This window comes from Jaculus jaculus, chromosome 3 (assembly GCF_020740685.1).
Source record: "Jaculus jaculus isolate mJacJac1 chromosome 3, mJacJac1.mat.Y.cur, whole genome shotgun sequence".
NCBI classification, from domain to species: domain Eukaryota; kingdom Metazoa; phylum Chordata; class Mammalia; order Rodentia; family Dipodidae; genus Jaculus; species Jaculus jaculus.
The window spans coordinates 88,086,458-88,114,311 of record NC_059104.1 but is presented as its reverse complement, the minus strand read 5'-3'; the positions used below and the strand labels follow the sequence as shown (position 1 = coordinate 88,114,311).

The window sequence follows — 27,854 nt, the reverse complement described above, 5'->3', positions numbered from 1 at the left end:
ACATTTTACTTTAGAGGCCAGTTATGGCTCTGTAGGAGAGAATCTTAGGGACCTATGAAGAACTCCAGGACTCTCATTATTGTGTCATCTGTTAGGATGAGTCAAGGCTGTGCTGACCATGTGGCTTTCCTTAGAAGCATCTGTAATGACTCTCCTTTTGTAGATACATTGACTTGGAGTCCATTTCTTGGTCTCTGGGTTTTTATGTCCTCTCTGACCAAGAAAATGGGTAACTTACCAGAGGCTAGAGGTTAGAAGTGTCCTGTCATCTCCTGTGGCCTTCTGACCTGGGAGTAAGAACCAAAATATTGGCTAGGCTTCTATAGATGGACTCAGAGAGACTATACATACCTGACTGGCAAAACAGGTATGTTTAAAGAAGCGTAGAACGTATCTCATTAATAAGGCAGATGTGGTTAGAGAATAACACAGAAGTTTAAATCATTTTGATTAATATTTAACTTCAGTTGTTATGTGACAATAAACCACATCAGGAACATAGAAAGCATACATATTTTATCTTCTAAGTATCTGTCAGTTAAAAGTATAGGCAGAACATGTTAGTAGTCTTGAAAACAATTTTAAATCAATTGATTTGATCTAGAATTTGTATGCCAGGAAAAGACAAGTCAGTATAAAAAGTTGGCATCTGTATTTGAAAACAATTTTAGTAAAACTAAAAGCAGCACAGCAGAGTTTTAAGATTTTTTTAAAAATTCTATAAAGACCACTAGAGCAGAGAAGATGTCTTAAGTATCAATATATCTATAAGCAATGAACTGAAGATTTTAGTTATGAAATAATTATTTAATTAAAACCTTCACTAAGACTTTGGTTACATACAGCTTGAGAATAAAGCAGAGCCTGGTTATTTTTGAGCTAAACCTACTTGAATTTTACATATATAACAGACATTCTGACAGACATAAAGTAATCTTGGAAGTAAGCACCTCTAACCACTGGGTGATATGATAATTTAGTTTATGACAGTTTAATTAAATCACTTTTATAAGATTTATAACATAATTTTAGTAATGACCATCTAGCAGAACCAGCATGAACAAGACAAGGGCATCTCATGTTATAGTATCTTTACATGTAATAATCATTTAATAGAAGTTTAAATACTAATGAGTAAACCTTGGTGCTAAGGCTCAGTTCGTTCATTTGTTCTTTCTTTCTAGTAGTTAAATGTTTAATATAGGAGCATAGCTAATTTGGCTAAGTTACAAATATTACCAAGCACAGGTTAACATCAGTGAGCTGAAGTCTTAACCTGACATCTTGAGGCATGGCAATCACAATTTATAAACTGGATACCATGACATAACTGGTTAACAAATACATATTTTGGACAGGAACATCAAGATGTTATCTTTTAATCATCTTAATAACCTTTTTAATACCTGGGTTTTTAAATTAAAATTCATTGATTATAAATGTCTCCAAATGTTAAGTTACATTTAAATATATTTGTCTTTTATCAAGTTTTATTTAAAAGTTTTTTTTGAAGCAGTACTCTGTATATTTTTACCAGTTTTTTTTTAATTACCATTTTTTTGTTATGATCTTTGAAGGGTTAATAGCTTTTCCTGAAAAACAGAGGTAACAAAAGAGTTAATAACTATCCCTAAGGCTAGCAGGGCATAAAAGAAACAACAGAGGAGTTTAACCTAGCTTCCCTGGTTGATGTACTGCTCCCCTTAGCTCAGATGGCCTTGAAGGACCAGAAATCATCTGGATATCTTTCCTTATGTCATTTTGGCTACAGAAGCCTATTTTGCACAAGGACACAGTTACATTTTTTTTTTTTTAATCAACTGTACCTGGTACAGTCTGTTTTTTAGGATCCTCCATATAAGTTTTAACTCCCGCCTGTCTCAGTGCTTTAACTTTCATCTTGGGGAAAGGCTGTTGTCCCTTGTTTTTCTCAATAAACTATCTATGGCGATTAAGTCTGGTAATTTTTTTTTTCTTGCATTGTTTTTACCATCACTGACCTCTGTAACATAATAATTGTACATCATATATTAACATTAGTAAAACATTTCTTGAAACAGTTTTTAGGATCAAATCAAGGTATAAATTTTGTTAACAGGACCTATTATCTATTACCTTATAGGCTTGGATCTTTTATGTTGCAAAGCTAAAATCCCAGTGTCATCACATATCATTGTTAAAGTTATTTTTAACTACAGCTGACTTTCTGTTTGTTTTTGTTTTTGTTGTTATTGTTGTTTTGGTTTTTCAAGGTAGGGTTTCACTCTAGTCCAGGCTGACCTAGAATTCACTATGTAATCTCGGGGTGGCCTCGAACTCATACCAATCCTCCTACCTCTACCTCCCGAGTGCTGGGATTAAAGGTGTGCACCACCATGCCCGGTTATATTTTATAACTTTTTATTATCTATTTTTACTGTAGAGAAGTGACATTGAGTTAACATCCATTTTCTAAATTATTATGGGTTCTAATTTTTAAAAGGAATGATATAGAGTATCAGTTAGGCTTAAAGGCTAACAAAGACTGACCTAACTTTATTAACATTAAAAAGAACTTTTTTTTTAAGCTATAGGACTGGTCCCAGATACCTCTAAGTTAAAAGATATTGAACTAGTTAAAATTACATCATTAGTAGGTATTGTTATTAGGGAATATTAAATTTCCTATAATCAAAATTTAAGTCTTAGTAAATCCAATATTATTCTTAGATATTGTTATACTTTTACTGATGTTTACAAAAGTTGTTTTCAAATAGAACTTTAGATTTATGTTTTTAAATTAATTTTTGATTGTATGTTTTTGTTTATAACAAGATTTTTTTCTTTAAAATATCATCTTTTTCCAGGGAAGACTTTAATCATCTCCATTAAGAGTTATGTCTGAATGTTAAACTTGTATGTTTTTCCCAGTGAACAATCTGGCTGTTTTGATATGATACATAAATTCCTTTTCATATATATTGCTTTGATTTCATATCATTTCTGTTAGACAAAGCCTCATTTAACTGGGAAATTTATTTCAACAGACATTAGGCCCAGTGATACAAAGCTTATAATTTTATGGTTATATTAAATTTGACAAAAATAATCAAACCTTTAGTCTTTCCAGTTTGACATCCTTTTATATCTTTAGATCTTCTGACTGTACTAAGTAGAGTACTTTTATTTATTAGTCTCTTAATTTTAATTGAATTTTTTATTTAAGTTAATATCTCTTTTAATAGACAAAACTTGTTTCTTTCACCTGTAATTGTCATTTTTGACCTTGGATATAATATTTTTTGTGTCACTAGACATGTTAATGCCACATACAAAACGGTTGTATAAGGTAATAGCCAGGCTATGGGGCTAATAGAGTTAATATAATCCAGGGAATTATGTCCTTGGTTGTGTTGATAAGCACCCTTTTTCTGAAGAGTGGTTTCTATGTCTGTGTTACATAGAAAAAGGAACTAAAACTGAAGTTTTTAAGAGCTGCACCTGTATTATTAAAACTTTATCTTCAGCGGTTAAGGAGAATTGATTGTTCTCTGTCCAGAGCCTAATAATCTTGGGCTATATTTGCCCCACAGAATAATCAGTTTACTATTTTTCGGTATGTAACTTGGCATCTTTGTGACCAACTGAGACATTTCTTGTTCTGGGTTATAATTCCCATATTTTTAAAAAATTTATATAATCAGTCAGGATTTTTGGGCCCCTTTTAAATAATTTAATAGCAAATAACAAAGAAAGGTAACATACTTGGCAGATCCAAGATGACCTTTTGTCCATGTATCTGTGTAATTAAAATCGTTTTATGTTCCATCAGGACAAAAGAAAACTACACTAAATGGAAAAAGAATCTCTTAAACACGTATTTTCCAGTGGTACATTTTGTAACAACTTCCCTTTTTAAATTAACCCTAGTGTGGCTGATGTTCAGTAGCATTTTATTTATTTATTTTTTTTTGGTTTTTCGAGGTAGGGTCTCACTCTAGCCCAGGCTGACCTGGAATTCACTATGGAGTCTCAGGGTGGCCTTGAACTCACAGCGATCCTCCTACCTCTGCCTCCCAAGTGCTGCGATTAAAGGCTTGCGCCACCACGCCCAGCAGCATTTTATTTTTCTCTCAAGTCTTTTGAAGATCTATCTCTGCTTGTTTACCTTTTTTGGTCTTTTTCCCTTTACTTACCCAGTGGGGTCATGCATGCCTCAGCCAGTCTCTGTGGGGGACAATATTTTAGAATACTCCATATTGTTTTATCGAAAGACTTCAAAATAACTGAAGGATTTATGAACCATTGACCTCCATGAAAATTTTTTTTTGTACCATAAAATGTACAAGCTCACAGATAGCCAGGTTTAACATTAGTTATCAGGCCACCTGGGGAACAGCTTTAATCCCTTCTCAATTAGTAAACAAAATGAAGAGAATTTATCTTCCCATTATCCACTGTCAAGTAAAAGTAAACAGCCAGAAGCTTAATTTTATCTCCATTTCCCCCCCATCTTGCATTGTTCTGACAACCCAGAACCTTCAATGACTCACCCACCCTGCCTCTCCCCCACAGCTTTAGTGTTTAGTTTCTTTTGATGGACTTTTACCACTGAGGAGCATAGTAAGGTAGCATAAACCCTGTAGTAAGACCTGCATTGTAGTCTGTCCCCATTTTCCATTTGCATAGGCCAAGGGAGACAAAAAGTACTGAAACAGCTACAGTAAATTCTTTTGTAATTTATATAAGAATTTCCCTTTGAGTCCACACGGAAACCTGTAATAGTTTGGGACCCAACCCAGCACCCAGCATTTTAGATCAACTTGTAACACTGGGGAAATAGCAAGGACTAGGGCCCAGGAACACAGTATTATTGGCACAAGTTGCGCCAGTTTCCCAGTATCCTTTCCAAGAGACTTGAGCATAGGGCTCACCCTCTGTGCCAATTATAGGCTTCTAGGTCTGCCAGGCCTCAGCCTGGCATCTCAGGTATTTTCTAGACTCTGCTCAGGGAACAGAGACCCCGGGCAAAAATCATTTACAGCCTCAGACATTGACACACATGTACATATACACACACACATACATTCACTACATTAGGAGGCATCATAGTGCTTACTCTCTCACCTGCATACTCATAGGTTCAGGTCTCTTCATACACACTCACATACACATATTAAGAGGCATCAGTGCCTCGCCCTTCTTGTTTTTTTTTGTTGTTGTTGGTTTCAGAGGTGCATTACAAAGGATGGGGTTGCCACCTCAGAAAGAAGCCTTTCAGATGTTCATCTGGCTGGGTCCCAGAGGAACTTTGGCAGCACTTGGCTATAGCAGGTTCTTGTGATATTGGATATTATTCAATCCCACCATGAGACCTTATGCCACTTGTCACGGTACTGCAGAATGAGCCCATTTGAATCTTGTGGCCTTGCTGGAGATCTTAAGGATGCCCAGCCATAGGACTACAAATCCAAACTCAGAATGCAAGTGGACTGAATCAGATATTTATATAGAAGTTAAATTACAGTTGCTTCCTCCCTTATGGGAATTCCCTGGCTGTCATTATGTGACAGGCCCCCTGTTGGGCCTTTGTAAAGCTTAGACTTTCACTTTTAAATATATGTGGAGTCTCCAGTCAGCTCTAAACACACATGGAGTAACTCAGAAATCATATGGAGAAGTCTGCTCAACTCCAAATACACATGGAGCTGTCCTCTCAGCTCCGAATACACATGAAGTAGTCCTGTCCGCTCCAGACACACATGGAGCAATCCCATGGGCTCTGAATACTCATGGAGCCCCATATGGACACCATTTTGACCCTGCATACACATGGGGTCTACTTGGCATGGCCCTAGAGCTGATCAGTCTCTATGCAGGATGTTTTTTAGTCCCTCTAGAACCTACCTTGGCCGTTTGTCTGGTGGTTCTGTCCATCTTCTCTTCCAAGTCTAGTGGAGAACTCAGGTGCCATGGTAGGGCAGAGCTCCTATCCCAGTTTGGGCCCTGCAGGGAACATACTTTTCAAATAGTTAGGAGACTCCATCCCTCATAGCAGCTTGGCTGCCGATGCCAGTGGCTCAAAGAGCCAGGAGTTTGCATGTAAGACTCTCATGACTCAGTTTCCTGGCCAATCAATACCAGCTATGTTATAGGAATTAATGAGTCAATGAGAATAATCAGGCAAAAATCCACTTCAGAGAGAGGGAGATAGCCTTTATTCACATGCAGACCTCTGCAGGCTAATGCCAAAAAAAAAAAAGACTTTACCGAGGCCCTGAACCGATTGTGCTGGACTTATATACGTTTTATAGTCCTTTGTCTGAATTTTCCCATGCTTAGAAAGGGGAGAGATTTATACACATGAGTGTAGGGTTCTGTCAAATAAGATTAAGTACAGGCAGCTGTCTTCTGAGGTAAGGTAGTTACATTTTGTCCAAAGGGGTCAGGCTCAGAGTCACAGAATTCTTGTTTGTTACCATCAGAGAAATCTCCCCCATTGCAGTTTCTGAGGAGGGAAGTGCAGTATCTATCACTTTACTGAAAGTCCCAGGTACATTTACATTTCTTATAGATAAAATGATTATATTCCATCTAAACTAATATAAGCTAGATACAGTAAATATATGCTATCTGTGTACTACCTTAACCACTAAGTCATCGCTCCAACCCTATTTAAAATTTTTAATTTTTTTTCATTTTGATACTTGCGTACATGCATGTAATGTATATATGTATATACTTTATGTATTACATATATGTTTATATACACATGTGTCTACATGCATTTACTGTATTTAATTTTATCCCCCACAGCTACTCTTTCTTATGCCTTCCAATTAACACTTTTTCTTCCCTGTTTATCCCCATCTTACTTTCATGTCTTTAAAAAAATTATTTATTTATTTGAGAGAGAGAAAAAAAAAAATGGACACGCCAGAACCTCTAGCCACTGCAAACGAACTCCAGATACATGTGCCACCCTGTGCATCTGGTGGCTTCCATGGGTCCTGGAGAATTGAACCTAGGTCCTTTGGTTTTACAGGCAAGCACTTTAACTGCTAAGCCATGTCTCCAGTTCCCTCCCCCTTTTTATTAGCCCATTGTGTTAAGTTAGGCTTGCTTACTTGCTTACTTGATCATGGATGGAAGATTATTTATACTGGAATGGGCAACTTACCAGTGGCTACACCATGGATTAACCTGACTTTTTTTCCACAAAACTATTAGCTGCCACTTACTACTCTGAGAGGTCTGGGTTCTCAAAGTAACCTTCCCCTTTTAGTGGTGTAGTATTGACAGGCTTAAGCATGTGTAGGAAACCACAGCTGCTGTGACTTCATTATTGTAATTCCCAGGTTATATCCAGAAGACCACATTTTGTTCACCTCTTTCTCATCTTCCTGCTCTTACATTCTTACCCCTCCTTTCCTCAAGGTTCTCTGACAGTTCAGTGCTGTGCATTGGTTGAGATCTTCTGTTTGAGGACATCTCAAGCATAGTAGTCACTTTGCAACAATTCTTTCAGCCTTGCATGTCATCATTAACCACTGCTCCTTATAGTAAGAAACTTCTCTAATAACAAATGCAGATATTTAGAAGGCAGTTGACATGCTATCCATTTAGCATAATCACCAGAGTAGGTTTCCTACAGGGCCTATGTCCCTATCCATAGGATTTTGGCCAGTGTACAGTGTCAGACATAAAATCAGTCCCATGGAGTAAGCCTCAAATCCAATCAGAAAGCTGTTAATTGCTCCCATAACATTCATGTCACTATTGTACCAGTAGGCATATCTTCACTGGCAAGTCTGTTGTGGAATATACAGAGTCCTCAGCTGTGGATTGGACTGTTGATGGCTTAACCCCCAACACCTTCTGGTATGAAGAGAACTAGCTGACAGGAGGTTTCCAGCTTAGTTTCTCTATGTTCTGTAACTGAAATGTGTGGTTTCTTCAGCAATAGGGACTTACTGTATAGTTTGGGTACATAGCCAAGAGCAATGGCTATAGCCTGTATTGTTTTTTGGGGCACCACTGTGCCCTCCCTAACAACTTATTGGGAGGTATCTCATCCCGGGCACTGGAATTTATGATTCATAGCCTATGGCTTCATGGAGCAGTTTTATCCACCCACATGGGAGACCTTTATTCAAACATTGTAAAAAATAGTTTTTTTCTTTTAAAAAATATTTGTTCAAAACTGGACATGGTGGCACACACCTTTAATCTTAGCCCTTGGGAGGCAGAGGTAAGAGGATCACCAAAAGTTTGAGGTCACCCTGAGACTACACAGTGAATTCCAGGTCAGCCTGGGCTAGAGAGAGGCAGATAGGGGGCAGATAGTGAGAATGACCATACCAGGGCCTCTAGCTACTGCAGACAAACTCCAGACGCATGTACCAACTTGTGCATCTGGCTTACATGGGTCCTGGAGAATTGAACCTGGGTCCTTAGGCTTCTTAGGCAAATGCTTTAATCTCTATGCCATCTTTCTGGCCTCCCAAAATATATTTTTCAACTGGATTACCAAGTAATAGGTTTCGTATATGGCTTGTTCACATTTTTAAATTTTGACTCATCCTCCTACCACCCCATTCTTTCCTTCATTCTCATCATCCCATCCTCACTTAAACCTTTCTCTTACACTATTGTGGTTTTTGTTGTTGTTGTTGTTGTTTTTTGGTTTTTGGAGGTAGGGTCCAGCTGACCTGGAATTAACTATGTAGTCTCAGGGTGGCCTTGAAATGGCGATTTTCCTACCTCTGCCTTTCGAGTGCTGGGATTAAAGGCGTGCGCCACCATGCCCGGCTTGCTATTATACTATTACCTACTTCTGTTTACATGTCCAATGTGTTTAACTCTGCCTCCACAAAACCTCTCCCAATGTCCCCTTTCTAGCTTCTTGGCCTGTATAAAATACTCTGGCATAGCCACTAATGTAGAAATTTGAAACTAGGATTAACATGTGAGAGAGAAAAGGTGGTTATTTGTGTTTCTGAGTCTGAGTTACCTTACTCACTATTATCTTTTCTAGGTTTGGCCGTTTTCCTGCATAGTTCATATTTTTACAGGTGTATCACATTTTCATAATTCACCAGGTGATAGACATCTACTTTGATTCTGTTTCCTAGCTATTGTGAATAGAGTAGCAATAAACATGGCTGAGCAAGAACCTCTGAAGTAGAGTGTAGAGCTTTTTGAGTATATGCCCAGGAGTGGTGTAGGGTATTCTTTCCAAGTGTCCTTTGTAGATCTGTCTTGGTGGTCAGAAATTCCTTTAGCCTATTTTTATTGTAGAATGTTTTTCTGCTTCAATTGGAACTAATTGTTTGGGGGATATAATAGTCTCACTTAGTAATTGTGGTCTTTTGGACTTGAAATACGTTATTCTAAGCCCTTTTGACTTTTTTTTTTTTTTTTTTTTTTTTTTGAGGTAGGGTCTCACTCTAGCCCAGGCTGACCTGGAATTCACTATGGAGTTTCAGGGTGGCCTCGAACTCACAGCAATCCTCCTACCTCTGCCTCCCGAGTGCTGGGATTAAAGGCATGCGCCACCACACCCGGCCCAAGCCCTTTTGACTTTTAAAGTTTCCATTGAAAATTCAGCTGTTATTCTGATGGGCTTGCCTTTATAGGTGAACTGGAATTTCTTACAACTCAATATTCTTTCTTTATTCAGCATATTTATTTTTAACTATGATGTGATGTGGGGAGTTTCTATTCTGGTCTTACTTGGTGTTCTATATGTATCTCTTTTACCTGAATGGGCTTCTCTTTCCCTAGATTTGGCAAATTTTCTGCTAAGATTATATTTAAATAATCTTTGTTCCTTTAGCTTGGTGTTCTTTTATGACCATGGCTCATTGAGTTGGTCTTTTCATGATATCCCAAAGGTCATGCATGTATGATATATATTTCATATACATTACATATATTTAAATATTTATATATTTGCAGGCAGAGATGTGAGGGAAAGAGAATGCACATGTCAGGACCTCTAGCTACTACAAATGAGCTCCAGATGCATACACCACTTTGTGCATCTGTCTTTATATGGGTAATGAGGAATTAAACCTGAGCTGTTAGGTTTTGTATGCAAGCACCTGATGGCTGAGTCATTTCTCCAACCCTCTCTATACATTTTTGTATGTTTGTCATTTTCTGAGACTAAACATATCAGTTCTTCTACCTAGTACTCAAGCCTTGATATTCTGTTCTTCCCATGATCTATTTCTGAGGCTTTCCATTGAGCATTTTATTTCATGTACTATATTTTTCACTCTAGCATTATTTCTGTTTGCTTTTTCTTCAATATTTCTTTCTGTTTATTGAATTCTGTTTTCATCTCTACTATTGACTTATTTTATTCAGCTGATTGTTTGTGTTCTCTTGGAATTCTTTCATTTCTTTGTACATATTTATCATCATTCTTTTGGATTCATTCTCTGAAATTTCATCTGGCTAGATAGGTTTTAGAGAAGACATATATGTTGACTTTTTTTAAAAAATATATTTTTGTGTGCTGGACTTTCACATCAGTTTAGGTTGTTGATTGAATTTTTTTTAATTAGATTTGTTCTCTTCTTGTAGTGGAGCTGTTTTCTATGTTTGGGAGGTACTGTCTTATAGTAGGGTTGATGTGTCATCCTCTTCTGTTTGCCTAAGGTTCACAGCACCAGGGTGGCACCTGCCTTCCTTCTCCAATAGAGTACTGCCTGTAACAAGTCACTGTCTTGAAGTAGACCCCCTACAAGAATAGTGATAGTCTTTTGTAAAATAATCACTTCCTAAATATCAGTCGTTTTTATATTTTTATTTATTTGAGAGAGAGAAAGAATGGATACACAAATAAACTCTGGATGCATGTGCCACCACATGCATCTGGCTTACATGGCTCCTGGGGAATCAAACCTGGGTACTTTGGCTTTGCAGGCAAGTGCCTTAACTGCTAAGCCATCTGTACAGTCCTTAAATCATTTTAAGGAACAAGGGAATATTGAAAGTATTATATTCACTAATATATTTGTTATTGTGGATTTGTAAAGGGAGAAAAATATAAAGAAGGAATAAACTTCATCAACAAATAATTAGGATTGGGGTAATATAAAGGAAGGGGACATGGGTTGATAAAGAAAAAGTATAGGAGGAAGCCATGAGTAGAAGGTAGAGCTATATGAGCAAAAGGTTGAAAGATTGGGGGAAGGTAGGAGAATTTTTTTTGACAACTTTCATAATTGTAAACAATATCCCATGGTAATTCCTACCCCCCCCCCGCACTTTCCCCTTTGAAACTCCACTCTCCATTATATTGACTCCCCTTCCCAATCAGTCTCCTCTTTTATTTTGATGTCATGATCTTTTCCTTCTATTATAATGGTTTTTTGTAGGTAGTGTCAGACACTGTGGATCTATGCTCAGGACACACTGGATCTTCCAGCATGGCTGTGGGTCACAGAACTGATCTCTGCATTCCTGGCAACTTTTTGTATGTGTGTGTTTCATCTTTTTTTTTTTTCAGTGTGCGTGTTTTATTGTATGAACATATAACATATTGATCATATTCCCATCCCATTGGGCTATAGTTCTTCTCTCCACTACCCCATTCCACTGAGGCCCCTCCTTGGTGGGGTTGTCGGGATTCATTGTGGAGTTATGAATGCACCAGTCAGTCTCTGGGGGACAGTGTTTTAGAATATGCCTTCCTTCCCCCTCCCTTTTTTCTTTATTGGTATTCTTTATGGTTTTCTGATGCTCTTCTTTTTATTTCCCTCTTGGGGACAAAGTCTTTTAGTTCTTTTTTTTTATTCTCTTCTCCCAGTTTGCACTGGGACTGATTCTAATCTACCATCTTACCTGGAAGTTTTTTTTTTCTTTTTTTAAAATTTATTTATTTGAGAGTGACAGAGAGAAAGAGGCAGAGACATAGAGAGAGAGAGAGAGAGAGAGGGAGGGAGGGAGAGAATGGGCATGCCAGGGCCTCCAGCCACTACAAATAAACTTCAGATGTGTGCGCCCCCTTGTGCATCTGGCTAACGTGGGTCCTGGGAAATCGAACCCTGATCTGGGGTTTTTAAGCTCCACAGGCAAGCACTTAACTGCAAAGCCATCTCTCCACCCCCTTTTATTTTTAATGTTTTCTTTTGTAACACAGAAGTTTTTAAATTTTGGTGAAATCCAAATTAATTACTTTTCTTTTACAATTTAGGCTTTTAGTGTTATAACCTACAAGAAACCATGAACTAATTCAGCATCCTGACTATGTATTTCTAAGAGTTCTTGTTAGAATACTTTTAGGTCTTACAATCCACTTGGAGTTAATTTTTGCATATGGTGTGGAGAAGTAACTCAGCTCAGTGTCATTCTTATCATATCATATGGATAATTCAGCATCATTTGTTGTAAAGGTTGTTCTTTCCTATTGAACTGTCTTGGTATGCTTGTAGAAAATTAGTTGATTGTCAATGTAATGTAACCCTTTTATTTCTAAAAGTTAGAGAACATAACTTGATTTATATAATATTGTAGTAAGTATACCAACTTCTATCCAAAGGCCCTCCTAGAAGTGATGGTGAAAAATTAGTTCCAACTTTCTTCATGCCTTACCAGTGGCAGGTAGGGGGAAAAAGAAGAAGAAGAAGAACCATTAGGTGTGCATATCAATAGGAATCAACAGAATTCGCCAGGCTAGCTTTTGGTAAATTGTCACTTTTGTGTAACTGAACTTTCTACCAGGTTTACGAGTGTCAGTTAGGACTGAGCACTGAATCCCAGGGCCCACTGGCATTTCAGTCTGGAGTGGATCAAGAAGAAGACAAGAAAGAGGTACGTGCTAGTGCTGCTCTTGAACACTCTGTGTGGTTGGAAGCAATGTGCTTTGTCCTAGCACATTAAAATACTACAGATTCCAAAGACGTTGGTTAAATGCTTGAAATGTGTTTATTTTCTCTATGTCTGAAGGATTTAGGGTACATTTATTTGACATGCACATGCGGACTGTGTGTGTTACTAAGGAAGAGCATAAGGGCCTCAAGCATTCTACCACTGAATCACATTCCTGGAGTACATTTCTGTCAAATCAAAAGATCTGATCCAAGCTAATTTCTCTGGCAAGTATATATTTGCCACAATAACTTACTTAAAGGGACATTGTAAATTTATGACTTCTTGTTTTGCTCTTTTTTTTTTTTCCTTTTCAATTTAAAGTTAGTTTAAACTAACAGTTCTTAATCCTGGCATTGTACCAGAATCAGATGTAGAGTACTTTTCAAAATACCTGCACTGGAGCCAGGCATGGTGGCACACACCATTAATCCCAGCACTCGTGCAGCAGAGAAAGGAGGATTGCCATGAGTTCAAAGCCACCCTGAGACTACAGAGTGAATTCCAGGTCAGCTAGAGCAAGACCTACCTCGAAAAAACAAAAAACATGGGCTGGGGAGATGGCTTAGTGGTTAAGCACTTGCCTGTGCAGCCTAAGGCCCCGGTTCGAGGCTCAATTCCCAAGGACCCACGTTAGCCAGATGCATAAGGGGGCACATGCACCTGGAGTTTGTTTGCAGTGGCTGGAATCCCTGGCATGCCCATTCTCTCTCTCTCTCTGCCTCTTTCTCTCTCAAATAAATAAATAAAAAATAAACAAAAAGAAAAGAAAAGAAAAAGAAAAACCAAAACGAAAGAACCTGCACTCAAATTAGATACACTAAATAACTATCTGAAAAGATAGGTTTGGCCAGTTGTGATTTTAAAATGTATTGCTGGTGATTCTGATGCACCCTCAGTAATGAGAACTGCTATTTCACTTTTTAATATTTGTTGTAAAAGCCATATTCTGCCCTAGTGTATGCATAGATATGCTTTAGCCTTTTTAGTAGCCTCTGTCCTTAAAGATGTGGTTTGAATGTGAAATATCCCCCATAGCATTACGTGTTTGTGATTAATCCTCATACTCAGTCCCTAACTGGTGGCAGTTTGGGAGATAGATCCTTGCTGGAGGTGTGTTACTTGGGGTGTCATAGCCCAGGCTCCCTTTACCAGAGTCAGCTCATTCTTGCTACTGCTCAGTTAGTGCTGCTGTGGCAAGATGCGGTGCCCAGGCTGTGCTCTGTGAAGCTTCCCCTTAAAGCTATGAGCCAAAATAGTTTCCTCCCGTATGCTGCTTTTGATTGGCTCTATTGTCTTAACAATGAGATCACTGCAACAGAAGAAAATATATAAAGCCAGAGGTATGAACAGGTCTCACACAATGGAGTAGCACTTGCTTTTATTATGCTTGTTCCATTTATGAAGATAATACTCTGATGTACTTCTGCCCATCTGGGCTTCTCCCTGTCAGGTTTGTCTAGGCGTAGGGGATGTTTTGTGGTCTGATTTTGTTTACAAAGTTAAATGGGCTATTGATTCATGATAAAGTACTTCTCACAATCTTTCTGTGGCCCAGCTCAGATGATACTACTAGGAAATACAGAGGAATATCAAGAACAAAAACAACTAAGAACTTTTGACAAGTGACTATACTAAGCAAGCTGAATATTCTTTTTCAGATCATGTAAATCTTTTACCTTTTACTAAAGGCAGACTAAATTCTTGCTCCTTTTTCTGGTTTGTCTGTTAACAATAGCTATAGGCCTGGAAATATAAAATTCTTGTTGGATGTATTGTTAACTTGAGTTATCAGAAACAAGAAAATGAATGACATTCCATGTGACTTGTATGTCATAGTTTTGTATACAGTGTTTTCTTTCTTGCAAAGTTCTGTGACCAGTCTTAATAATTTTTGCTACTTTTCTTCAGCGTCAGAAGCAATACCTGAGACACAGGAGGCTTTTCATGGACATTGAGAGAGAACAAGCAAAAGAACAACAAAGGCAAAGGGAACAAAAGAAGAAAGTTGAAAAGTAAGTTCTTTCTCATTCTGAGGTTGACATTACCAGGTAAAGTAATATAACAATTTGTAAGGCTGAGTGTTTTGTTTCTTTTCATTTTTTTTTTCCCCTGAGGCAGGGTTTGATTCTAACCCAAGTGACCAGGACCTCACACTATAGTTCCAGGCTGGCCTCACTGTCATAGCAATCCTCCTACCACAGCTGAATATTGGGACTAAGAGTATGCCACCCCACCTAGCTGCTTATTGCTTTTTTTTTTTTTTTAATTTTGTAAATTTTGGTTCTTTTCAAGATAGGGTCTTCCTCTAGCCCAGGCTGACCTGGAATTTACTATGTAGTCTCAGGGTGGCCTTGAACTCACAGCAGTCCTCCTGCCTCTGTCTCCCAAGTGCTGGGATTAAAGGTGTGTGTCACTATGCCTGGCTTCATTGATACTTTAATTTGATTTTATTTGTTTATTTGAGAAAAAGAGGCAGAGAGATAGAATGGGCATATCAGGGCCTCTAGCCACTGCAAATGAACTCCAGATGCATGCACTATCTTGTGAATTTGGCTTTATATGGGTACTGGGGAATTGAACTCAGGTCCTTAGGCTTTTGCAGGCAAAGCACCTTAACCACTGAGCAATCTCTTCATTGCTTTTTAAAATATTTTTTGGTTTTTTTTTGTTTTAGTTTTTCAAGGTAAGGTTTCACTTTAGCCCAGGCTGACCTAAAATTCACTATGTAGTCCCAGGCTGGCTCTCAAACTCACAACAATCCTCCTATCTCTGCCTCTTTGGGATTTTTAAATATTATGTATGTATTTTATTTCAGAGAGAGAATGAGGCAGATAGAGAATGAGCGTCCCAGGGCTTCTAGCCACTGCAAACAAACTCCAGATGAATGTGCCACCTTGGCTTACATGGGTACTGGGGAATTGAACTTGGGTCCTTAGGCTTTGCAGGCAAGCACCTTAACTGCTAAACTATCTCTCCAACCCTGCTTTTTGACATGAATAACATTATATTATCTGGATTTATCATAGTTTTAAATTACCTTTTTACCTGATGACTAACTTCTTGGTTATTTCCAAGATTTGATGTTACAAATAGAGGTTCTATATATACTGATGTGTAAATTTTTCTGAGGACATAAATTTTTAGGTCATTTGGGTAAATAAGTATCAGCAAGTGATTTCTGGATCATGTGGAAATGTGCTTTATCTTTGTAAGAAACTGCAACAATCTTCCAAGAGTGTTTCATGTTGTATTACCAACCAGGAGTGAGAATCCCTGCTGTATATCCTTGTCAGCATTTGATATTATCAGTATGTGAAGCTTTGGCTATTATAGTTGGTGTAAGAATAGTGATATTGATGCAGGATTTTGGAGTTCAGGATAGGTCTCCCAAGTTTATGAACCCCAACTTTGGGTCCTGTTCTATTTTTAACAAAGAATTGATTTAAGTAATGAACTCAAGAAGGGTAAAATTATGAATTATTAAAGTTGGTTTAGGGAGAAATAACAAATTGCAGGTTTTATTTAAAGGAGATTGGATCCAGAAAGAAGGCTAGAACAGAATCATAAACACATGGGAAGTAGGAAGCATGCACTCATGTGGAAAATACTGCATTGTTAATCATTTAAGAAAAATTGAGGTTTTTAGAAAAAGACTGGAGTAGAGCCATAAGCACATGGAAGATAGAATTTAGGAGCTTATGTAGGGAGATTTAGAAGGAACACTCTTAGCACCCACCATGAGTTTCCTCATGGAAGAAAGTTAAAAGAACAAGTGATGGGCTAGAGAGATGATTTAGCAGTTAAGCACTTGCCTGTGAAGCCTAAGGACCCTGGTTTGGGGCTCGATTCCCCAGGACCCACATAAGCCAGATGCACAAGGTGGAACATGCATCTGGAGCTCGTTTGCATTGGCTGGAGGCCCTGGTGTGCCCATTCTCTCTGTATCTATCTGCCTCTTTCTCTCTCTGTCTGTCACTCTCAAACAAATAAATAAAAAAATTTTTTTTTATAAAAGAACAAATGAAAAAAAATTAAAAAAAGAACAAATGATGGTGACTTAAGGAAGAATAACAGAGAGAAAATATCAAAGTAGGGATCAAGAACTCCAGATGAGAAATCTTGAGGAAGAAAGTTATACCCATGGTTACCCAGGGTCAGAGAGGTTGAAGACATACACAAAGCAATGAATAAACAACTCAAAGGAAAAACATTCTCACCAGTGGGTTGTCATCTAAAAAATCCCTTAGTCTCTATACCCTCTACTGAAAAATAAGAATATTCTCAGCAGGAAGAACCCTGTATTACAATATAGGTAATATAAAAGAAATAGAGGAGAGCCAGGCATGGTAGCACACCCTGTAATCCCAGCACTTGGGAGGCAGAGGTAGGAGGATTGCCATGAGTTCAAGGCCACCCTGAGACTCCATAGTGAATTCCAGGTCAGCCTGGGATAGAGAGAGACCCTACCTAAAAAAAAAAAAAAAAAAAAAAAAAAATGCACAGTGCAAAAGGATACATGTGGGGGGGGGGGGTTGGACTAAGTTGTAGTGTCTTAGAAAAATTCCTTATGTAGTTGTCTAGGTATAGCCTTTTTGTAGAATTCTTTTTAAATATTGAAAGGACATTTTGTATTCTGAATGTTGTTTAGAACTATACTAATATAATCTCTCTGAATAATAATTTCAGATTCTAAAAGTATTAGCTCTTGGGGCTGGAGAGATGGCTTGGAATAAGGTGCTTATTTGCGAAGCCTAAGGACTCCAGTTTATTTTCCCTGTACCTTCAAAAAGCTAGATTCATAAGGTGGAATGTGTGTTTGGAGTTCATTTGCAGTGGCTGGAGGCCCTTTGTGCCCATTCTCTCTCTCTCTCTGTCTCGAATAAATAAATAAATAATTTTTTTTTTTTTTAAGATACTAGCTCTGAGGACGTTCCAGATTTTTCTTACTTTATGGGCTCATCTGGTTAAAGACAGAAATTTATTAAGTTCAGTTCATTTAACTGAAGCCAATTCATTCCCACAATGAGTATTTGATGTCTAACCTAAATCTTGTAACACTGCCACATGGTCTAATCCATGGGAAATTTTTCTTTACTACTGTCCTTCTTTGAAAGCTTTTCTGCTTCAAACTTTTATTTTATCCCTATTTTCTTCTGGTTAATGTTTTCCCCTTTAGACTTATACTTTTGACCTCAGACAAAATATGAGAGTCTGTGATTATTTTATAGGTGATATTAGCAGACTCAAAATCATATTGTTGTTGGCAAATAAGTAACATTGGTATTGCTTTTTCCTTATTGAAGACACTAAGTCTGCTTTCTTTCTCTGGAGGTTATATGATATAACTTCGAGACTGCATCTATGTTAGCAGCATTCTAAGCTAATCCTAGTCCTGCTTTGTGAACAGGGATTGATAATTGTCCCTGTTACTTAGTTATAAGACTTAAATGACATGGTTTTGTTTAGATTTAGAGGATTATAAGATCCCAGTTTTCAAGGAACCCACTAGTAGATTTGACTGACTAATGGGCAAGCATGTAAATAAATACATTAGGCCAGGTGTGGTGGCGCACGCCTTTAATCCCAGCACTCAGGAGGCAGAGGTAGGAGGATCGCCGTGAGTTTGAGGCTTTCCTGAGATTACATAGTAAATTCCAGGTCAGCCTGAGCTAGAATGAAACCCTACCTTGAAAAAGAAAACAAACAAAAAAAGAATAAATAAATAAATACATTATAATGCCTTATGTTAAATGTTACAAGAACATACAGTTTGTAGTTATGAACTTGAGTCGATGAATGTTCACGTTCTAGCTGTGGTACCTATCAGACTTTGTAATAGTAAGCTCTGGAAATCCCAAGTTCCTCTGTATAAACTGAGGTTAATGTTGTATACTTCATAAATTTGCTGTAAGCACTAAATGAGGTAGTATTAAGTACGCTTAACACAAAATCTGGAATATAGTATATGTGTAATATATGTTAGCTACTATTATTATATTAGGAGAAAAAAGAAAAATATGTAGAAGAAACCAAAATTGAGGTTCTGGAATGGCAGAAGGTAAGGGAAGACTTCCTAAACTAGGTTTTGAAGGATTATTAGGAATAGTATAAGACAGGATAGAAATTAGATTGGGGAAAAGTGGGACAGGAATTAAAGGAAAAGGACAAACATTCTAAAAGTAGTATTTAATGAGAATATATGACACTTTGGAGTTTGATGTGCTCAGAAATGGCACAATATAAGCATTAAGAAATGAAACAAGTCACATAGAATTTAGTGTGTTGGGAGAAGGAAGTTGGTTTTTATCCCGAGAAAAGTTAGAAGCCCAGTTAGAGGTGTTGTGGGAATAGATAAGACTGATAGAAAGTTATTGAAATGACATATTTAGAAAGTCAAATTAATTTTAAACTATAATCTATTAAGCCCCCTTGCTGTGAATCATTTGCTTTATATTGCCATGTTTGTTTCCATCCTTCAATGTAGCAGTAGCTACAAGCCATTGGATGTGTATGTGTTAGACAAAGATTGAGTGTTTTAAAGACATGATCTTATTTACTCATTTCAGTGACTTTATAGATTTTATTTCTTGCAATTTTTAAAAATATTATTTATTTATTTGCAAGCAGAGAGCAATAGAGAGAAGAAAGACAGACAGAGGGAATGGGCATACCAGGGCCTCTAGCTGCTGCAAATGAATGCACCACTTTGTGTATCTGGCTTTACATGAGTCCTGGGGAATCAAACCTGGGTCATTAGGCTTTGCAGGCAAGTGCTTTAACTGTTGAGCCATCTCTCCAACCCCTACTCCTTGTATTTTAAAGATAAGAAAATTAATCCTAGAAAGCTTAAGTGATTTTTATACTGCAAAGATCACATTTAGCCAGTGGCAGAACTGGGACATAATCCCAAATTTGGTTCCATCACCCAAGTTTTAGAAGTTTTTAACATGGCCTACTATATAAGGCCAAGGTGGCCAAAGATAGAAGCAATTTAACACCTGTTCAGAAAGTCAACAGGCTTTTGTCAGAGAGGAATTTAAAGCTAAGTCGATGGCTTGCACCACCAGACTTGCCAGGAAGGAAGTATAAGTTGAGGATAAATTGACAGTGAGGCATACAGATTTGTGGTACTCAAAGGAAATCCCAGTTAGTTCAGTAGGAAATGTTAAGTTGTTCCTGCAGACTGGGTGTCATGTAGTCCAAGTTGGCCTGAACTAGCTATGTAGCTGACATGACCTTGAACTTCTGATCCTCCTGCCTCTACCTCCTGTCTCCTGGGATCATAGGATGCACTACCATGTGCTGTTTGTATGAGGAACTGGGGATTGGACCCAGAGCTTTGTGCATATGAGGCAAGCACTCTACTTAACTAAGCTACATCCCAGCTCTTGTGATTTCTAAAATCACTAAGGAGTAATATTTTCAGAGTCAGAAAATGGTAGTAGAGAAAACAAGACTAGTAACCAAAGATTTAAACAGTGCTGTATTAGTGCTTAATACTATCATGTAAAAGAGGCAAATTTCTTACACGTCTTTGAGAACTGATCTTTTTAACACGGCACCTCTTTCATTACTGAAACAATGTTTCTTCATCTTGTAAGCAGACTTCTTATTAGTTGAAAGTATTGATTTTGGCAAGCTTCTTTCATTAACATAGGAAGAGGAATCTCCATGGAGTCAAAAGATAGCTCTCATTTTTGGTTCTAGGTCTTTAGTTTAGATTTGTAAAGGATTAATGGTATGTATGGTCTTACATGGAAAATGACTGAGATATAAGAAAAATTTGAGTTTTTTTAACTGTAGGAATATATATTTATATTCTTTTATGTAGTTTCCCAATGATATCATTTGTCATGATTCTCCTCAGAAGGACAGATAAAACCCTTCTTTTGTTGGATCAACACCCAATATATTGTTTATAAACCAATTTACAATCTCTTACAGCCTTACCTCTCTTTTATTGAAAATTTAACACTGGCTTCAAAATACCTTTTAGTATAATCAGAAAACTGTTATAGAAGTATTCATATCATTGTTCTGGAAAAAAAAAGTGGTATTGGCCCATGAAATTCTGATCTCTAGTTTCTATTGTATATCAGTAAAGGGTATATTTATTTACACAGGGGACTTTAAAGACATTAGAGAAGAATAGAAATTTGTTTCTATAGTAATTATTTATGTATCAACTGTTTTAGCAACTATCATTTTAGATTTTATGATACCTTCTGTTTTTTGATTTTGCTTTGTTTTGTTTTCAAGGCTGTCACACTGGTTGACCTAGAATTCACTCTGTAGACCCAGACTGGCCTTGATCTCCTGGTGATCCCCCTACCTCAGCCTCCCAAGTGCTGGGATTAAAGGTCTATGCTACTCCATTTGATTTTCTTTCTTTTTTTTTTTTTCCCTGAGGTAGGGCCTTATTCTATCACCAGCTGGCCTCAAACTCACAGTGATCCTTCTACCTTAGCTTCAGCTGGAATTAAAGACATACAGGCATGCAGCATCACACCCTGTTCTTACTGATCTTTTTAAACATTTACTTAGTATTTACTTCTTTTGAGACAGAGTCTTACTCTGTAGCCTAGGCTGCCTTGAACTCATAGCAGCCCATCTACCTTAAGCCTCCTGAGTGATGGGATTACAGATGTGAGCCACCATGCCCAACTGTGATCCCTTCTGAAACTTTTGCATGGTGGTGGCTCTTATCCTCTCATTCTGCCTGAAGCTATAGATTCTTTTCCCAAGAAAATACCTGTGATATAGCCAGTGAAGATGTCAGGTTGACAGGTAGATAAATAGGTTTGAGAATAGAGCTGCAGCTTTGTGAGTTAAAGATGGCTGTGGGTGGTAACTAAAGTCTAGAATGTATTTTGGGTCTCCTGTGGAGAGGGAACAACACAAGAAGAGAATGCTGAAGCTTTGAGGAGGTAGGCTTATAAAGGAGACAGAGAAGGATGAGTCCAAAAAGATATATGAGGAAAGTCAACAAAAATAATTTTGGCACAGAGGCTGAGAAAGAATAGTTTCAACAAAAAAGAAGTACTTGACGGGTGTGGTGGCGCACGCCTTTAATCCCAGCACTCGGGAGGCAGAGGTTGGAGGATCACCATGAGTTCAAGGCCCCCCTGAGACTACAGAGTTAATTCCAGGTCAGCCTGGACCAGAGTGAGACCCTACCTCGGAAAAAAAAAAAAAAAGAAGAAGTACTTATCAGTGAGAGGTAAAGCAAACAAGGACTGGAAAGTGTTCCATCAGTATTCCTCAATCTTCTTCTTCATTCTTCCCCACCAGTGCCTCTCTGCACATTTTTTCCAAATTCTAAGGTATTTCTGTTTATGTACTATGGCTTTTTAGAGGGCCACAAACTGTTATAATATGTAAGAATTTTTTGCCTATTGAGGATCCATGTACTAAATGGGTTAAGTGATCTTATGGAGAGCTGTTTTTCATGAGTGGTGGGTCTTAAAGCTATTTTGAAATGGATAAAAAAGTGTAGAACTAATGACAGCAGTCTAGATAATGCTCATGTTTGACTGAGAAGAGAAATATCCATGCAGAGGTAGGGAGTCAGTTCTATCATTTATATTAACTCTCCTATACCAATACCCAAGATGTCAGTCCTTGAATGTTGATGTGTTGTTGTTTCCTTGCCTTTTAGTTTGCCAGTATAAATATTCTAGTAAGAACCTCATATAAATTATTTATACTATTGCTTGTACATAGTACCCAAATTAACACACAGGTCTAATTTGTAGCTCTCATTTTCTTTTGTCAGTCACTTAGCTCTGTTTTTCTTTTTCTGTTTTTTTCTTGGGGGGTGGGCATGGGGTCGGAATGGCTCTGTTTTCATTTCATCATTGGAAGCCTGTGTTCTGATTCATTAGATTTGCTTTATTGATAAAGTCAGGAGTTAATACTTTCCTGGCTCTCTTTAGAATAAAACCTTTGTGTTTTTAGATGCCTGCCTGTGGTGGTTTGATTCAGGTGTCCCCCATAAACTTAGGTGTTGCAAATGCTAGCTCCCCAGCTGATGGATATTTGGGAATTAATGCCTTCTGCAGGGAGTGTATTGTTGGGGGCGGGCTTATGGGCTTTATAGCCAGTTTCCCCTTGCCAGTGTTTGGCACACCCTCCTGTTGCTGTGTTCCACCTTATGTTGGCCAGGGGGTGATGTCCACCCTCTGCTCATGCCATCGTTTTCCCCTGCCATCGTGGAGCTTCCCCTCGAGCCTGTAAGCCAAATAAACCTCTTTTTCCCAGAAGCTACTCTTGGTTGGGTGATTTCTACCAGCAATGCGAACCGGACTGCAACAGTAAAGTGGTACCGAGGAGTGGGATTGCTGCTAGACACCTGACTGTGTGGCTTCAGCCTTTTGTAGCTGATTTTCAAGAGGAATGTGGAAGGAGTTGAAACCTTGGCCTAAGAGATGCTTTGCAGTGCTGTAAGTACAGCTTGATGGTCTATCCTGGTCAGAACTGAAAGACCTGAAGGCAGTAAGAACTATGGACTGTGAAGTTTGGCTTATGAGGGTGAGAAAGTGCTGTGCCTGGACTGGGCTAGCAGTTTGTGTGAGAAGCTTGCTCTTGTGCCCATGTCCTGAGAAGTTGTGCAGGGTTGCCTAGCGTAGAAATGAACTGGTGTGTGCAGAGGGATATGGCACAGAAAGGAACATCTTTGGGTGAACTGTTGCCCGTTCAGCTGCAACTGATAGATAACAACCTTTGAGACTGGGCTAGCTGACCTGTGCTGGGGCAATAGGAAGAATATCAGCTCTTTTGAAGGGGTCTGAGTGCTCAAGGAGTGTCCTGTTCTTCAAAGTCTGCTTTAATCCCCCCTGGATTAACAAATTGGCACCCTACCTGGTATTGCGGAGTATAAGAAATGCTGGAAAGAGGGTCATTGAGTTTGCAACACGGTCTTGTGTTTTGGAAATGGCCATGGGCAGTGTGAAGCAGGTTTGCTTTTAGCCTGCATAGAGACCCCATGGGGCCATGAGGATGAACCGTGGCTTGCAGTGGAGACCCAGTGGAGATGCCGGGACCATGAGATGGCTGCCGAGGAGCTGCCGGCCCCGATGAAGTTTCCCAGGACTGTGAGTAGCCTAGCTGGAGGGGCGGAACTGGAATGCCAGAGACTTGTTGCTGGTTAGAATTATCGGACTTGAAAACTTGTCACTGGCTAGAGTTGCTGGACTTGAAGCTATAGAGTTTGATGTTTGCCCTGGTTATTTTAAATCTTGTACTGGTTGAATGTTTCTTTGCTATGCCCAGTGCCATCTATTGCAGTGTGAATATTTATTCTGTGCCATTCTGGGTTTTTTGAGGTTATATTTTGGTATTATGGCTCAGTTAAAAGATCTTGTACTATGGGGATGTATGAACATCAATGAGATTGATAAAAACTATGGGGACTTTTAAAGTCAAACTGAATGCATTGTATTTTACACCATGTATGGATATCAATTTATGGGGGCCAGGGGCGGAATGTGGTGGTTTGATTTAGGTGTCCCCCATAAACTTAGGTGTTGCAAATGCTACCTCCCCAGCTGATGGATATTTGGGAATTAATGCCTTCTGCAGGGAGTGTATTGTTGGGGGCGGGCTTATGGGCTTTATAGCCAGTTTCCCCTTGCCAGTGTTTGGCACACCCTCCTGTTGCTGTGTTCCACCTTATGTTGGCCAGGGGGTGATGTCCACCCTCTGCTCATGCCATCGTTTTCCCCTGCCATCGTGGAGCTTCCCCTCGAGCCTGTAAGCCAAATAAACCTCTTTTTCCCAGAAGCTACTCTTGGTTGGGTGATTTCTACCAGCAATGCGAACCGGACTGCAACACTGCCCAAGAGCACCTGTGATTTTAGTCTTATCTTTTAAATTTTGTACTTTTAATCTTTCCTTTCATTCTGTAGCTTATTTTGAGAAAGCAACAAAACGCATACTTTAAAGTCAGTAACGTGCATGTGCCTAGGTTGACTCCCATCCTCACCTTCCCCTAAATAGAGTCTTTGCTATAGTTCAGGCTGACCTGTATCACACTCTGATGTTTCAGGCTGGCCTTGAACTCACAGCAGTCCTCCTGCGTCTGCCTCCCAAGGGTATGCTTCCATGCCCTAGCTATGTTGACCTTTTTCCATATCACCTTTCTCACATTTCTAGTATACATTATATGCTTTTAAATCTGGATATTTGCTAGTATAGATATCCCTCTGCCCAGGTTGCAATAAGCAAATTTCTTACCTCTCCCCTATTATAACTTTATGTTGTATTTGAGTTTCAGTCATGCTATAAAACCTGCTTTTATGCTCCTTGAGAACTACTCAATTTAGATTTATAGTTGTAACTCAGGAGATACTAGCAAGTGTGTGTATTGGAGTGGGAGTGCAATTTTAAAATCCTTGTCAGACTGTGGACAAATATGGTTCTATGTCTATCACATCCTGCCTGTTTTTCTGGTGCCTGGTCTTTCAGTCTTTGCAGAATATAGAATGGCTTCCAGATCTTAAATTTAACAAGATGGAAGCTTTTTAATGCCCTGGTGTTGACAGCCTGCCACAAATGGATAGAGGCCTAGAGTTTTCAGCAGTCCACTCTATCGAAGAGGGATGTGTATGGATTTGAATAATACTGCTCTTCAGAAAATCATCTCTGAATTGTTTTAAAGTGCCTTTTAGCAGTTGGTCTTACAGAATGTATTTATATGTTCTGTCTTGAGTTGGTTATATTTTCTTTTTTCTGTTTTGGTACTGAGTAGTGAACCTAGGGCCTCACAGGTCCTAAGTATGCATTCTACCACTGACCTACACCGCTAACAAGTCACATTTCTTAACCAAAGCTCTTTACCTAGGTGTTTTCCTGGTTTTCTCATTTTGCTGCTCACTTCCTGTCTAGCTATAATTGAGTAGTTTAGTAGGTATAATTTATTAATGTACAATAAGATGTACATATTTCAAGTATAAAAGTTGATAGGGGTCTGGAGAGATGGCTTAGTGGTTTAGGCACTTGCCTGAAAGGCCAAAGGCCCAGGTTCAATTCCCCAGGACCATGTAAACCACATGTACAAGGTGCCACATGCATCTGGAGTTCATTCCCAACAGCTAGAGGCCCTGTTGTGGCCATTCTGTCTCTATTTCTCTCTTTCAAATAAATAAATATAAAAGTTTTAGTTTTTGAGACATATACACGCATTGAGACTACCACTATTGTCAGGATAGTAACATCATCCCCAGAAGTTTCCTCATGTCCCTTGGTAGCCTTCTGTCCTGTACCTGCTGCCACTTCTTCCCCAGGGAACACTGCTTTACTTTTTACATGACAGATTAATTTGCATTTTTAGAGTTATATGCAGGCATGCCTTGGAGATACTGTGGGCTTGGTTCCAGACTACTGCAATAAAGTGAGTATCACAATGGTCATGTGATTTTTTTTCATTTTACTAGTATATATAAAAGTTATAATTAAACTATTGTGTAACTTACTGCATGTGTAATAGCATTGTGTGGACATGTGTATGTATGTACTAGACATACTTTATTGCTAAAATATGCTAGCCATCACCCAAGCTTTTAGCAAAAAAAGATATCTTTTTGTTGAAAGAGTGTCTTCCTCAATGTTGATGACTTTTGACTGATTAGAATGTGAGTGTGAAGTTGCTGAAGGTTAGTTTACCTATGGCAGTATCTCCCTTTCCTTTGAGAATCTTCCTTATTCTGTAGTTCAGGCTGCCCAGATCTTGCTATGTAGCTCAGATTTGCCTTGAACTTGTGAGTTTAATGCATTAGACTGCTAAGTGTTGTGATTACAAGTGTGTACTGCCACATACACCTAGCAGTTTCTTAAAATAATACAGTGATGAGCTGGAAAGATGGCTCAGTAAATAAAGTGCTCTGTTCTCAAGGTGGAGTACCCATGTTCAATCCTCAGACTCCAAGTTTAAAAAAAGGTGAGGGGTAAAAGTCATGGAGGGTTTGTATGATTCTAGAACACTGATGGCATGATGAGAGGCAGAAGCAGGAGAAATTCCCAGAAGTTCAGTAGCATAAGGCAAGTGCTGTAGAGTGAGAATCCAAGCATGAAACCCTGCCTCGCATGAGATAGACAGTGAGGGCAACCTGAAAGTTGTCCTCTGATCCTCACATGTATTTTATCTACAGTGGAATGTTCAAAATCCTAGTCATGGACTAGGGCTCAGTGGTTGAGTGCTTACCTAGCTTGCTTGTGACCTTGGTTTGATCTCCACTATGAAATAGCAGTGGAAGGGTGGAATATATGGAAGGAGGGAAAGGAAGGATAAAAGACCAAAAAAAAGGAAAGAGGAATGGAAGAGGAAGGAAGTCAGGTATGATAGCCTATAACCCTAGCACTTAGGAAAAGCAGCAGCAGGAGGACCATGAATTCAAGGTCTGTCTGGGGTACACAGTGATAGTGAGACTGTTTCCAAAAAAAAAAAAAGGAATCAAGGAAGCAACCTTCTTAAATCCTGTTACTACTGCTGCTCCTGAATAAGCAAAGTTTATTCTAAATTCTTTGTTGTGTTTTCAACTGTTTCATAGCATCTCAAACATAGAAGTATATTCCATTGTAAGAAATACTTTTCTTCATCTGTTAGAAAAAGCTTCTCTCCCATTAAAGTTATATCATGAGTTGCAGCAAGTCAGTCACATCTTCAGATTTCACTTTGAATTGTAGTTTATTGCCACTTCCATCATTATCTGCAGTTATTTCCTTCATTGAAGGCTTGAGGCCTTCATGGCAACTGGAAGGTTTAGAATCCACTTACTCAAAGTTCCCGTTAATCATTTCCTCTCATGAATGCTGGATATTCTTAAAGGCATTTAAAACAGTGAATCCTTCCCAGAAAGTTTATAATTTGTTTTGCTGAGATCAGCAGATAAATCACTATCTGTGCAGCTATAGTCTTACAAAATATGTTTCTTAAATAATAAGGCTTAAAAGTTAATCTCTGTGCTATAGAGGATATTATACTAGCAGGCATG

The 27,854-nt window shown here is 38.5% G+C and overlaps 1 protein-coding gene across 5 annotated transcripts in view; it reads left to right on the top strand.

The window, feature by feature from the left end:
- The window catches only part of Ccdc15 (coiled-coil domain containing 15), a 154,737-nt gene that overhangs the window by 84,825 nt on the left and 42,058 nt on the right, over positions 1–27,854 (top strand). For all 5 annotated transcript variants that reach the window (XM_045145105.1, XM_045145104.1, XM_045145106.1 and 2 more), the window contains 2 exons: positions 12,715–12,804; positions 14,773–14,876. In XM_045145105.1, coding sequence (XP_045001040.1) covers positions 12,715–12,804; positions 14,773–14,876 — 194 coding nt within the window. The remainder of the gene's footprint in view (positions 1–12,714; positions 12,805–14,772; positions 14,877–27,854) is intronic.